We start from the raw sequence: 15019 nt of genomic DNA on the forward strand, positions 1-15019 counted from the left end.
TCCCCTGCTCTCTCTCTGTCTCTCAAATATAAATAAATAAATAAATAAATAAATAAATGTTTCCTCACAGATAATGCTATTATTCTTTTTGTATGCAGAAGGTTTTGTGTGTCAATATGGGGATGTCTACTTCTTTTTCATGTGAAAAACATAACATAAAAATTCTGCAAATAATACATAAAGTAAGTCTATCACTGGCATAGAACCCTTCAGCTATTTCTTAGCTGGAAATGAAACATATTCATTGATGTTTCTATACAACATATGTTGAATGATTCAGACATCATTTATAAATAGCTACTGAAGGGTGCCTGGGTGACTCAGTCAGTTGAGCATCCAACTCTTGATTTTGGCTTAGGTCATGATCTCAGAGTTTCATAAGTTGGAGCCCTGCGTGGGGCTCTGCACTGACAGTACGGAGCCTGCATGGGATTCTCTCTGCCCCTCCCCTGCTCCTGCTCTTTCTATCTCTCTAAAAATAAATACACTTTAAATAAATAAATAAATAAATAAATAAATAAATAAATAAATAAATAGCTACTGATGATATATAGTAGAAAACCTACTTCGAATTTTGAATTTGGATCTTTTCCTGAGCTGGCGATATGTGGTATGATCCTCTCGTGAGGCTGAGTAGGGGCAGTGAGGTGCATTTCCCACCAAGGGCAAACAACCAACACACTTACACTCTGTGCCCACATAAACACTCTGTTTTTCATATTTTACATATGAAAATACAAAGATCAGAGCAGTTAGGTGACTTACATAAGATCACACAGGTGGTAGTTGTTGAGAAGGAGAGTCCCAGGCAAGGCTGAGTCCCTGGCTGAGTTCAAAGCATTCCTTAGGACAAAACTTGGTGATGAGCCCCTGTCTCTGGACATCCTGGCTCTTGCTTCCTCTAAGACCTTCTGGGGAAAGCGAGCCATGGACCACAGAAAGATAGAGCATTTCTCTTGCAGTGTGATTTTCATCATGGCCATTTCCAAAGCATTTGAACTGGAATTAGTTGCTGCATTGAGCCACCGTGAACTTGCATGTCCCTCCAGGGAGATCCCAGCCTTAAGAGATGATTGCAATTGGTCCCAGGAGGAGCCTTCAATTCATCATTGGTCTTTCCAATTTGTGCTGTCCATAGGAATCCAGGACAGTAAAGAGCTAAATAGAACCTGCTGTCTGAATGGGGGAACCTACATGCTGGGGTCTTTCTTTGCCTGCCCCCCTCCTTCTATGGCTGGAACTGTGAGCATGATTCACACAAAGACAACTGTGAGTCTGTGCCCCCATGACACCTGGCTCTCCAAGAGACATTCCATGTGTAAATGCTGGTGCGGCCAACTTCACTGCTTTCCTCAGACATTTCTACCGGGGTGTGAGGCCCATGTGGTGGATGAGCACTTTCTGGTTTCCAGGACTCCAGAATTAATAAGCATCTTTGGGCACCACTTTTTTGCTAGCTGGCATCTGCCTTGCTATACAAAGTTACTGTTGGGGCGCCTGGGTGGCTCAGTCGGTTAAGCGTCCGACTTCAGCTCAGGTTGTGATCTTGCATTTTATAAGTTTGAGCCCTGAGTCAGGCTCTGTGGTGACAGCTCAGAGCCTGGAGCCTGCTTCAGATTCTGTGTCTCCCTCTATCTCTGCCCAGCCCTGCCTGTGCTCTGTCTCTCTCTCAAAAATAAACATAAAAAAATTTTTTTAATTCAAAGTTACTGTTAAAGGACACTTGCATATGCAATATTTGTCATACAATTTCATAACCTGTAAAGGCTGTCACTCCAATTCCCTAACTGGGAGATAATCATTTGTTAGTTGCCTCGAAATAGTGGACAGATTTTCATCATGGTCCCTAACATTTCCCCAATATTTCTTAAAGTACAAACTACTTTCCTCTGCCCTGCCCTCTCCAAAAAACTTTTTTTAAAAAAAGCCAGCCATATCTACATTGTGACCAAGTTCTATGTTTCTTAATACATGTATCTCTACCAAGGGTTTTTTCTTCTTATTTTCCTTTAAACAAGTGAACTCTATCTTCAGATCATTAAAGGCTGCTCCTAACATGGAATTGAGGCTAAAGCTTTGGGTAGAGAGTTGATCAAAATCAATCAAGAACTCATCTTTAAAAGGAAAGGAAAGGAAGCCTCTGTAAAGTGAGCAGATGAGAGGGCAGGGGGCAGATATTAGAGGTGAGGGACAGGACACTGAAGTATTGGAAGTGCGCATGTGTACCAGGGATACTAGAAAAGAGGAAGCAAATGAGGAAGAAATTGGGCAAACCAAAATGGATTACCTGGTTGATGATTAGATGGGTCTGAGAAGCAAATTAAAAAGCTAAGTTGGAAGGCAAGTTTCTATCTATAGAAAGCTATAGAAGACAAGGACACCCCTTTCTTCTCAATGCATGGCAAAGAGATTGAAGTGTCTTTGGAAAAAAAAATTCTATCTAAATTTCCCCAACAAGGGAGCTTAATAAATTAGGTTTTCTCCGTACCTTGCAAGTATTTTAACTGTTGTAAAAGAGAGAACACTCACAGTATATTTGGTTGTAAACCAAGTGATATAACTATGTATTGTAAAACCCATTGTTTAAATACATTGTGCATGTAAATATGCCCAGTAAAACTGGAAAACATTTTGAAAAAAAAATTTTTAAAGATCACACAGCTGGTAGATGATAGAGTTGGGATTTAGCCTGAGGTGATTTTGGATCTCACACTCTTGTGCTTCTCACCGCCTCACCCAAGTGTGATGCGGCCCCCTCCACTGGAGGGTATCTTTCCTCTCTCTCCAACAATGGTGTAGTCATTCTGTCAATATCCATCTTTCTGGTTCTCTTTTCCATGTATCCATTGGTGATAACTGTCTTCTTCTGACTGACATATCCTTTCTTCAGCCATATCAACACCCGTAATCAGCTACGGTGAAGTCCGCACCCCAGAGCCACTCCCTTCTCTCTAAGTTAGGTATCTGTAGTCTGCAACTTTGGATTCCTATTTTGGAATTTTGCTACTAGAAGATGTTTGTTCTTCATCCCCAGGTTCTTAGGTTTACTTCTCCCCCCATGCTTCCTCCACAGAAAAGTAACACTAGAGGCAGTTTGGGGAGGTGGAACAAAAATGAACATTCTGTGTAGACAGTAAAAAAATGAGGCAAAGACAAGAGCTTCAGGCTTTAATGAAAACAGAGAAAATGAGAAATGAATTAATAAAAATTGGGGGCCTTATATAGGTACTCACTTAGCAAGTAAATCAATCAACAGACATGACCCAAGGTTGCCCTTGGCAGCAGAGCTGTAAAGATGAATTGAGGGAGCTTGCAAGCGTGTAGGGGGAACAATCACGTAGATATGATCATACTGCTGTGTGGTCAATGCTCGGAGAGAAGGGTGTACATAGTGAAAATGGCATGCAGGGCGCCAACTCCAATAGTTTTAAAAATTAAGAGTGGGGACTGAAAATTGACCGAGATGACACCATATGTTTGTATAGTACTTTATAGTTTTAAAGTGTGTTTGCATGCATTATTTGTTTGCTCTTCCTCAAGCACTTAGAGATAGAACAGATTATCTCTAATAAGTGAGGAAACATAAGAGACTTTCCCCATCTCATGTTCCTAGGTCCACGCCTTCTGTTTCCCTGACACCATCTTCCCTTTATGGCATTTAAATATGACGCCACTGGTGCTAATTAGAAAATGGGAGAACCTTGGTTGTTGTTTTATTTTCCTTTTTAAAAAAGAATAAATATTAAATTGGTTTGGACATGAACACTTCTTAACATTTTCCATAATGCCTGCACAGTGCTTATGACAAAATTGCAGCCTAACTAGCGGAGTGATCTTGCTAATATTGAATGCGGATGAAAAAGCCTCTGCCAGTCAAAGCCTAATGTGTCTAAGGGATAGAATTTGTCTCTCCTTTGAAATTTTAAGGAATCTTTTTCATGGTTAAAGGTTAAAGCTTGTCTCATTGGTTTCCTTTAAAAATATGTTTTCTAACTTGGGCTCTGTGTGTTATTATAACAAATAAAAACATTGGGAAAAACTCTGGATGTGCTTTTTCCTTTAGATAAGTGTTATGCTACTAGACCATATGACATCATACTTGGCTCTAATGTTTGGAAACCAGACAGTATAAAAGATGGCAAGTTCTAGTAGCCATGTCATAACAGGGGATGAAATATAAAACAAGACTGACAAGAAGTTTGAGGAAACTGACTATTTTTTAAATTGTGCATTTATCATGACAGTTTTGGGGTTAATCTCTGGAACCAGCACAAGGGTGAATGAGGTAATAGTTGCACATGTTATGGATAAGATAACCAAAGGGGGGAAAAGCCCATTTCCAGGCTAATGTGCAGCTAAGATTATGTGTCTGATGGCTGGAAACTGTTGTGTGGTTAGGATAATACACTGTTCAAAAAAAAAAAATGATGGTGATGGAATGGTGAGCAATCACATTGGATCTGAAGCTTTCTGAATGGGGGCAGGAAACAGAGTAGGCTGGAACACAGCAAGAGAAAGATTTGGGAAGCAAGAAAATAGGAGGTAAACTGCAAGACCCCCTCCCAGAAATGACATTATAAGGGTTGGTAATTAAAACTTCACTGAAAAGTGAAATCTAATGATAAAACCAGCTTAATGCTGTTCACGTGTACATTAGGGTAGGAGAGGAGATTGCAACATCGATTCCCATTCCTGACTACCCAGATGTTATTCCCATCACAGAAATGTTCAGAGGTCTTGTTTGGACCCACTTTGTTTTATTCCGTGGCTTTGAGGAAGGGGAAAGAAAGCACTGCAAAGGACGTGTTGACTGAAATGCACCATTAATTTCATGTCTCTTTTGTAAAAAGCACTTTTAAAGTGTGCCAAGATATTTTAAGTGTTTCAACAACATGCTTTTGTGACAATAGAGAAATGAGGGTGCACTTTCATGGTATCAATAAAAATATCTTAGTAATTTACGGAGTTGGACTAAACTCTAAACTGGGTCACAGGGAAGCTCCTTCAGTGTGAACAGAGATAGCAGCAACCTCTATTTTGTTCCTGAGCCACTGAGATCAGCGTAAACATGCTCTCTGATTGCTTCTGCCATCTGAAGTCTTGGTTGCCAGGGGGCTTGAGTTTCTGGAGGGCCTCCATTTTTGGAACTCTCGTCTTTTCCCTCCCCAACAGACCCCAAATTTACAAGCTTTGAGGTCTTAGAAGGAAAGCAAAAAAAGGCATATTTGTTTCTTTCTTAACTGGTGTAGGTTTCCAGATGGTATTAGAAGCTATTACTGGCTGAGAAGAAACATTTGTTTGTGTCTCAGTCTTGTCCTTGGGTCCACAAATTTGGCAAATGGCTCACTTTGAATATCTAAGCAAATAAACAAAGCATTTTCAGTATTTGCTGACACTCATTATCCTATCCTCAAACTTTGCCAGATGCAAACACCAAAGGCCAGTATCTCTAGGTTTTGTTCTATTCAGAATCTCTTTAGAGAATTGCACCAGTGAGAACTCCATATCTGATTCTTTGTATTAATATATCTGTGGACATGTGATTCTACTGGTTGCTTGCTGATGAGTTAAGTTGCATATGTCTTGTTGACTGAATCCTGCAATGTCATGCCAGTGCGGCACTTTCACATGAATGTCACATTACTTGAAAGTTTCTACAATTCCAGTCATGGTGGGAGGCAGTCTAATAGGCCAAGATGTTTTCGAGAGAAAAGTATCCACAATATTATGGAGGTATTGAGGAATGCACGTACCACTTTTCAAGTCTGTTGCTGCAAGAGAAATAATGAAGGAAGCAATGAGGCTTGATGGAAAGAGATAAACATGGCCTTCACGGTCCACGGGTGTATGGCTTCAAATTCTGGCTCTGCCATTTCCTTACCTAGAGCACACTTTACGTCTCAGAACCTAGGTTTCCTTATCTGAAAGTGGGAAACCAACAGGCTTCACAGAGATGTTATGAACAGTAAACAGGTTAATACATGAAAAGTGCCCAGCACTGGACCTGATATATGAAAGATGCTCAGCAAACACTGGTCCCTTCCTCCAAATAAGCAATAAAAGATCCACAGCTGGGGGTATAAGGAAAGCTCTGCCGATGGCCTTGGAGAGGAGTATTATAGGATGCATAGAATTTCAGTCTACATGGTATGAGAAGCACTGTAGAGGAAGGAAGACGGAATAGTGTTAAGGAAGGAAGTGATTTGGGGAATAGTATGCATTTCCACTTGACTAACTAATGAGGGAGCTCTGTGTAGGGATGAGGCCAAGGAAGGCCTCCAAATGCAATGCTAGGAATTATCATAAAATTCTGAGAGCAAGAAGTATCAATGAGATAATTAGGGGGCACTGTATAATTGGAGCCATTCCAAAGGAACATTCATCTGGCAGCAATATATTCGTTGGATTACAGTGGGGAGGGACAGAGGCAAGGAGACTGGTTAGGACAATTGCAGAGTAGTAGCAAAGAGAAGTAATGAAGAGAAGTGATGAAGGTGGACACGGGTGTGGACCAAAAAAGGGAGGAAAAGGGCATGCAGGTGTGAGATGAGCGAAAAAGGAAATGGCATTGCTCCTTTAACTTCTGCCTAGAAAACACCCTTTCTACTCACTCTGTGTCTCTCTGTATTTTTCAGGACAGAATCTGGTTTGTTTTCAGGTTCCCCTCTCTGACTGTCAGGTCGGGAGTGTGCTGAGAACTGCATTTTGCTCATCTTGGTATTTCTAGACTCTACGACAGAGTCTGAGAATATAGTTAGCCCTTGCAAAGAGTTTGTTTAGTGCAAGAACAAATGTTGAATAGATGTGGAAGAGAGACAAAAAAAAAAAAATGGAATGGCAAGGGGAAAATAAAAAGAAAGGAGAGTAAAAGATAAGTGCTAAATTGAGGGGAAGGAAGTAAAAAGAAAGATGAGTGGGATGTTTTGGAACAGCTTGAGTTCATTCACAACCAGGACGTGGAATTGCAGCCATTAAAAATTAGATTAACACTTCCCTTCTTTTTTTCCTTTACGCTGAAGCCTTCACCCCATGCACTGCCCTTAATAAATAATACTTGATGAAGATGGTGATGATGTGTCCTCTTCATGTTAATCCAGGCAGTTCTCAGTTTATGAATGGGTTGGGTTCCAAATGTCTGTTGTAAGTCAGTTGTTTGGCCATTGGAATGTATTTTTCCTTTGAGACAGTCAGCATAACAGTTAGCGGTTAACTTCTGCTTCACAACAGGCTATTTAATCCACAAAGTGTCGGAATTACAGTGCAAATGCACTGCAGAGTAGTAACTCCTTTTAGGCATATTACATACTCCTTGATGGTTTGCAAAGTGCTTTTGCATACGTTACAAAAATGGATTCTCTCTGCCTAATATTTTTTCCATGGAAAAATGTGTTCCAAGTTTTAAATGAGGAGGCCAGGAACACATCCTCCACCCACTCTGGTCTCCATGAAATGACTTGGCTTCCACAGACAGGCTCCCACACTGTCCTTCCCAGAGGCGCCCGCTCCAAGGGAGACCCTGAGACAGGAAGGTAGAGAGGGTATATGTCAGCACAAGAGGGCCCATGATGAGCATCGCCATCCCTGGCTTTCTAGTCAGAAGAACCAGTCTGTAGCTGGAACCTTCCACTCACCAGCTGGTAACCTTGTGTGAGTGTTCAGTTTCCCCTTATGTAGAGTGGGGATAGTGATGCCTACCTCATGGGGCTTTGTGATGACTAAAATGTGATAATGAATGAAGGAGCACACAGCAGACACTCAAAAATGTTCTCTGGATCCCCCTCCCCACATGCCCACCACCACCAAACTCTGAAGCAAAATGGGTAAAAAGGGGCTCCTTCTGGGTCTATAGAGCAAGGGTTAGGAGCTAAGAGGCTCTTGTGGGGGTGTTGCCCTGATGAGTAACCAGTTCCCGAAAGGGGGGCAGTGAGGACTCAAGGGTGGTAATTGTCCCAGACACTAGTGGCAGCTGTGACAGCCATTTCTGCATCAATATTGTGTGGAGCTCTTTTAGAAGGGGAACCAGCTCGGGACACCTGGGTGACTCAGTCGATTAAGCATCGGACATAGGCTCAGGTTATAATCTCAAGATTTGTGGGTTTGAGCCCTGCATTGGGCTCTGCGCTGACAGTGTGGAGTTAGCTTGCTTGGGATTCTCACTCCCTTTCTCTCTTTGTCCCTCCCCCACTTGCACTCTCTTTCTCTCTCAAAATAAATAGACTTGAAAAGGAAAAAAAAAAAAAAAAAGGAAGGGGACCCAGCTCTGAGCTGGGTAGTATCCCTGTCACTGATATACCCCTGAATCTTCAGTCACTTAACACTGTAGAAGTTTAGCACTGGTTGAAGAGGGAAACAAAAGTGCTACCGGAAGATGTGCATTGGAGATTGGGTCAGGCCTGGAAGGGGGCTCCCATCACTTCTGCTCATAGAGCATTGGCTCACGTCATGTGACCATATGGGACTGCCAAGGAGTGGAAAGTGTAGCTTGTTACTTGTCCGGGAAGAAGAGGAAGTAGCTTTAGTGGTCAGCTAGCAGTCTTTGCAGCAGATGGGCGTAAGGGTGCTAAGTAGCTACTTGTTGGTACAAATTGTTTGCAAGTGACTAATTATAAGTAAACAAACAAGAACCACAGGACTGCAACTCAAGATAAACAAATGAGTCAAGCTGAATGAGCACTAGAGGATTTCCAGTAAGATAATGGCCTCAGCACTTTGGGGTAAACCTTGACATGTGCTCTAGTTTTCCTTCTTTGGCAGAAATAAAAGAGATTAAACAGATCAATATTAAACAGTTTTCAAAGTAAATTAAAACATAAAGATAATGATCATTTAAAATGCCTCTACCAAGAAACTGTTTAAAATAATGCCACACTCAGTAATATAATTTAAAGTCAGGTGTTTTAATGTATTGGCTCTGTGTGAAGACACAAATAGTCACTTTTCTTGGCATGGAATTCAGTGTATCACAGGCAGTGAGAGTTGCAAATTATGTATGTTCCTTTGTCCCTTTTTGCCTGGGTTTGTAAAATGATATTCTTTTCTAGAAGAAAAGTTGCTCAAAAACCAACTTAAAATTCCATCTAAATGCATCTCATTAAAAGTTCGGAAGCGGGGCGCCTGGGTGGCGCAGTCGGTTAAGCGTCCGACTTCGGCCGGGTCACGATCTCGCGGTCTGTGAGTTCGAGCCCCGCGTCAGGCTCTGGGCTGATGGCTCAGAGCCTGGAGCCTGTTTCCGATTCTGTGTCTCCTTCTCTCTCTGCCCCTCCCCCGTTCATGCTCTGTCTCTCTCTGTCCCAAAAATGAATAAACGTTGAAAAAAAAAATTAAAAAAAAAAGTTCGGAAGCATTTCTTTTGTTGCATTGATCTAAATACTGGTTTGAAAGCCAATGACTAAAGAGCAGTAACTTTGCTTATTCCCAAAGAACAGGGAATGAGGCCATTGAGGGAGGGAAAATAGCTCTATGTTATAACCTAAGACATTGCAGTTACCCTGCAAACATGGGATCACTTGGGGCATTTCTCAACTTGGGAAGCATTTGGCTATTGGAGTGACTCTCACTCTTGGCTTCTTGGTACAATCACCTGGGGAACTTTAAAACATTCTGATGCTCAGGTCATACCCTAGACCAATTAATCTCAGGAAGTAGGACCCAGGCACCAGCATGTTTTAAAGCTCCCTAGGTGACTCCAATTCACAGCACAATTTGGGAAGCACTGATCTATTAGATAGGATTACCTGCTATATGAAAACAGCAAGTTCTAGTTAATCAGCTCAGATTTAATCATTTAAATCACATGCCAGACACCGTGCTTGGTCTTGGGGGCTAAGACATGGGTTCTGGCTTCAACTGTGTCATTGCTCTGGGAGAGAGGCTAAGCTTAGCAGGGCTGGAGGATGGGGGGGTAGGGGGCGGTGGTGAAGGGCCATAGACTGGGGGTAAAATTGGTTCAAATGTGCATCAGTGAAAGGAAGAGAAGATCATAGCAAATATCTGATAATAGTCATGCTTTGTAGCTGAAGAAACTGGAACATACATTTAGAAGGACTCAGAGGAAAATTTTATCTTAGGAGGGGATTAGAAGCTAGGACACCATTCTTGTGGATAGCACACCATTACTTTTGCTTATCTACTCCAGGCTCTCCTAAGGATTTAAAAACAAATAAACAAAACAAAACAAAACAAAACAAAAACCCAAAACCAACTCAAGAAGCCTTTTTATAAAATTGCTTAAAAAGAATAATACACTTCTAGATAAAATTTACATAATATAATTTGTTTAAAATACGCTGTAAAAAAGAACACTAACTTGTAAAAGACATAGTTTTCTCTTAAATGGTTAGAATTGAAGAGCTTTTGCCAGGCAGCAGGACAAAATTTTATTGTATAGGCCAATGGCAGCATTCTGATAGGGTTTTATTCTATAATATTCCAAAGATAATAAGATACCTGATAAATGATAAGCCATGGGTTCTTTTTATTTTTATGTTTTCATTTTGTGTTTATTTCATGGGGTGGGCTACTCTATACCTTTCCCCAGGTAGGATCTGTAATTGCACTTGTTCTTGTTATTAGATGAGTAGGTGTCTGGAAAGGGGTGGGTATTGAGCCCCAGGTCTGCTCAGGATCCCTGGGACTGTGTTTTCTTGTCTGTGAAATGGTGATAGTAAATGGTTGAAAAGCTAGAGTATTATTATTAATTATTATTAATAGAGTATTATTAACTCTAACAAATGTGAAAGGAACATACACAGGTTTTTATACTCATTAAGTGAATGCTAGTAGGTGTATGGGTAGTGGGAACGTGTTTCTTCTCTGAAGTGCATTTTGAATATCTACTTGATATTATGTGCTAGTTCCCCTTAATGAACTTTGCTCATTCCTTTCTCCATGATCTGGAAGTAGTCGTGGTAATGTCCAATAAAACTGAAATGGCAGAGTTCTACAGAGTTCCTACAGTATTGATGGGGGTGGGATATCTAGGTATTAGTGAACAAAGCTAAATCAGGAAAGAATATAACAGTAATTTAGCAACAATTTTACATATCTCACAATAATTTAAAGCATAACACAATTTGTAGTACAGTTTCTAGAACATAACTGGATTCTCAAGTGTTGTCAAGACTACCATAAAATCTAAAGTTCATTCTATAATTCAATATTTTTAACAAAATCCACTTATCTTGATGATGTATAGATTAGTTAATGATAACTTTAAAAAGCAATTCTTTCTAGGTTCCGGGAATAACAGGTAAGCATAATTTGTGTATGAATTCTCTGTGATTTGACTCATAGAATAACAGACCTTTCAGTCTGATGCCGGTGTTTTAAATTTAAACATCAAGTCAGTTTACACATCTGGCCTTACTTGGTGGTTTTCTAACTTGCCAATGTTATATCTTAAATGTACTTATATTAATCATAGTTCAAAATAGCCACATCATTAAATAATAATTTTTTGAAAATATATGTTCTTAGAAATGGGACATACACCCGCTTCAGTTTTTGTTGTCAAATCACCGGCTGAGAAGGGGGTAGGGAGGAAAAGAATGCCAGATCTGCATTTCGGGCCATCAGCTAACTCCCAGAGTTGTTTCATGTGAGTCTCGATTTGGTTGCCAAAGGAAAGATGGAGACGCATGTGGCCGCACTGTCATACTCCCCTGCCAGCTGCAAACCTCATCACAGTTCCTGTGAAGTACATTTCCACAGATCAGGTTTCTGCCAGGGAAGACTTTAACAATCTCCTACTCCACTTTCAACCAACAACAATTAGTATTAGCAAATGGTTCAGGCCACTGCCTGGGATTACATATGATTTCTATTCAAAAAAAGACAAACTTTTACTCAAACCAGACCCACATGCTGAACACTTGAGCTCCCCTCTTAGATATAATAAAATTGAGACAGTTTCTATCTTTCATTTAAATAAAAAATCACTCTCACATTTGAAATCAAGTTGGCTGTCTTCCCTTGCTGGGTTAGCCATCTGGTAAGGGGGACTTTTGGAGGACTTATGTTCAGGCCAGGCGTTTAGGGGGAAAAAAATCATTATCCTTTTGTCCTTTTGTGCCTTACTCTTTTAATGTGGTCAAACTTTTTTTAAAGGTTTTCACAGCAGGGTTTTTTTTCCCCCTCTTTCAGATAACACATATGGCAAATAAGTTAAAATCTTAATACATTTTACAGTTAAAATTTGCTTTTTCAGAGTTGTGGATCAGAAAAGCACAAGCCTGATTGAGGTCACTAAGTCTCATTGTAAAACAATAGAGATTCAAAGCATTCACTTACTCCATGCCTGTGGTTCTTTTAACACAGCTACATTATTTTTCAGGGTAAGGTATTTTTCAGGTAAGGTCAGTTTTTCCTTGCCGTGTGTTTCAAAGGCTTAGGATTTCCCCAAATAGATGATAATCCTAGCATGTCCAGGCATTTTACTGTTCTTCTCAGTTAAGTTCTTAAAAAACAAAAAACAAAAAACAAAAAACAGGTCTTGATGGCTGCTAACTATCCAGTTACTCTTCTGGTGTTTTCTGCCTGAGTAGAGTCTGATTATATCAAACAGGAAATCTGTTCAGGACAACCACCTCATAGGAACCATTGTTCCTATTACATTTCTGGACTTTAGAAAATCATAGATAATTCAAAGTTACAAGTTTCCTGGAATTGAAGGTTGCTAAAGAGCTCATTCCTGTTTTACAGATGAGGTAATTAAATATCAAATAAATAAGATGATTTTTTACAAGCCCACCCAATCCAGAGTGGAGGGGGGCCTAGAACATAAATACACCTTCTGCCTTTTATAACTTTACTCATTTTCCCACATCAAAATACAGATGCATTGCATCTTTGAATAAATTTTTTTTATGATAGTGACAATTTGCGTGCCTTTTCATAAAATGTTCATAATGAAACTGTGCAGATCTCAATTAGGAACCTAATTTGCCTCCTGCAAGTCATGAAACAAATAAATGTGGATATGAAACATAATATTTATGCCTGGTACCCTAGGGTCATGGGGAATATTTTATTTTGCTCCTTTGTTATTTCTAAAGAAAACATCCTGGTACATTTAAACATTTTCAGATTAAAATCTTAAAATCAGTCAGTTTGATACTCGTTTTCTCAAGGGGAAGGAAGGAGAAAAAAATCAGCGGTGAAGTCGATGGCACGGAAAACCTATAAAATGGCTTTTAATTAAAATGTCATTTTGGCCAGGCTGAACTAAATTTCCCGAGATCTTCTTCTTTGTATGACATAGGCCACAGGGGAGATGCTTGAGAGATTTGGAAGTGGAAAGGAAGCTATTTTGTAGCGCACACACACGTGATTGCTGATCTGCTGACTCACCTTGACATGAAGCAGTAGCTGGGTCTGTAACTGCTCTGCCTCCCCAGGTCTTCCATCAGCTTCTCTGTCTCCTGAGCCTGGCCTGTGTGTTTAGCTCTGTGACTGAGGGGTTTCTGTAGGACCTTGGATCCGTTTACTGTTGACTGTAACATGTTACCACAAGCATAGTCACATAAAATAATTTCTTGCAGTTCTATACGTTAGATGTCTGACCCTGCATCTCACTGGAATAAAGATCTTTTTAAAAATCCTGTGTTTGTTCTGATAGGGAAAAGAAGTTTGCATAATTGAATTTCATGATGGTAGTATTGTTTCTGCCAAAGCTGGGAAAAAGTAAATGGTGGGGAAACTTTTAAGTAAATCTTTTTTTCCCATTATTTTTTTCTTTAAAACCCAGGATGCAATATGAGAATATTGCAATATTATGAGATTAAACACCTGGAATATAAAAGCATTTATGTTAATAATAGGCAAATTAGTATATTATATTATATTATATATTATATTATTATATTATAATAATAATAGGCAAAATAGTAAATAGATAATCCTGGGAAATCATTTCGAACAAGTTGAGGTCTGGGAGTAGTTACTCTTTTTCATTAAGCAACGACATTCTTCATGAAAGAGGTAGGGTTTGAGATTCTTTTGTAATGAGGGGTGCCTGGGTAGCTCAGTCTGTTAAATGTCCAACTTCAGCTCATTTCATGATCTCATGGTTCGTGGGTTCAAGCCCTGCATCGGGCTCTGTGCTGGCAGCTCGAGCCTGCTTTGGATTCTGTGTGTGTGTGTCTCTCTCTCTGCCCCTCCCCCACTCATGCTCTGTCTCTGTCTTTAAAAAATAAATAAACATTAAAAACGATTTAAGATTCTTCTCAATGAATGAAGACAAAAAATTGTTTCTGGCAGCAAGCTCTTTTTCTCTAACGTATTGGCAATCCACTAGAAACAGCTAGATTTTTTCCTGTCCCCATTTTATCTGCTCGTCTGAATGTGAGTAGAAAGTGAATGTAGTTATGCAAGTGCAATCAAATCACGTAGGTAGTTTCGAAAATATAGTAGTGTAGGTATAGTCACAGAACTCCCATGTATAATTGGCAGAGACAAGACTTCCGCATAGAATTTTGCAGAGAAACATTGGTACTTACTCAGAATCACCTGGAAATTTAACCGTCTGTAAAAATTTTGAAACTTGGTGGATACCCACTCTTTACACATTGGAAAAGAGCATGTCCAATTTATCTTTTTGTCTAACTTCATTCAAAACTGTTGCATTTGTTGATCAGCTGGTGTGCTGATGCAGATCCCAAAAGAACATTGCTTCCTCCGAGAACACTTATTTAACCACCCACATCCTGGCCCGCGGCCCACTGGCACACTCGCCCCCTTTGTGAATCAGGAATAGAGTGTAAACTCAATCTGCTACACACACAATGGCACATTCCTGGTGCTGGGCTGTCTAGACCATTTCCTTCACACAGTGGCTCAAGGGTCTTTTTACAGAGCAATTACTGGAATGCTAAATTGCGGGTAGTGGCTTCTTCAACACATTCCTAACCCGGTTCAGACAGTGGCGTTTTAAGTGGCCTTCTTCCACAGATTAGTATGATCATTAACGTGCCTCTTCACATTAGCTTTAAAAGTGAGTTTTCTGGCAGCTGAAGCTCTTTAC

General features: G+C 40.1%; 1 protein-coding gene across 1 annotated transcript in view; it reads left to right on the top strand.

Annotated features, from left to right (window-relative positions):
* The first annotated feature begins 927 nt into the window (after nt 1-927).
* The window catches only part of LOC115514956 (putative teratocarcinoma-derived growth factor 3), a 40106-nt gene continuing 26014 nt past the window's right edge, over nt 928-15019 (top strand). Inside the window, 4 exon segments of the mRNA XM_030317093.1 lie at nt 928-1222; nt 1225-1280; nt 1282-1427; nt 1429-1481. Of these exon segments, the coding sequence (XP_030172953.1) occupies nt 928-1222; nt 1225-1280; nt 1282-1427; nt 1429-1481 (550 nt within the window).

Source organism: Lynx canadensis, chromosome B2 (genome assembly GCF_007474595.2).
Source record: "Lynx canadensis isolate LIC74 chromosome B2, mLynCan4.pri.v2, whole genome shotgun sequence".
Classification (NCBI taxonomy): Eukaryota; Metazoa; Chordata; class Mammalia; order Carnivora; family Felidae; genus Lynx; species Lynx canadensis.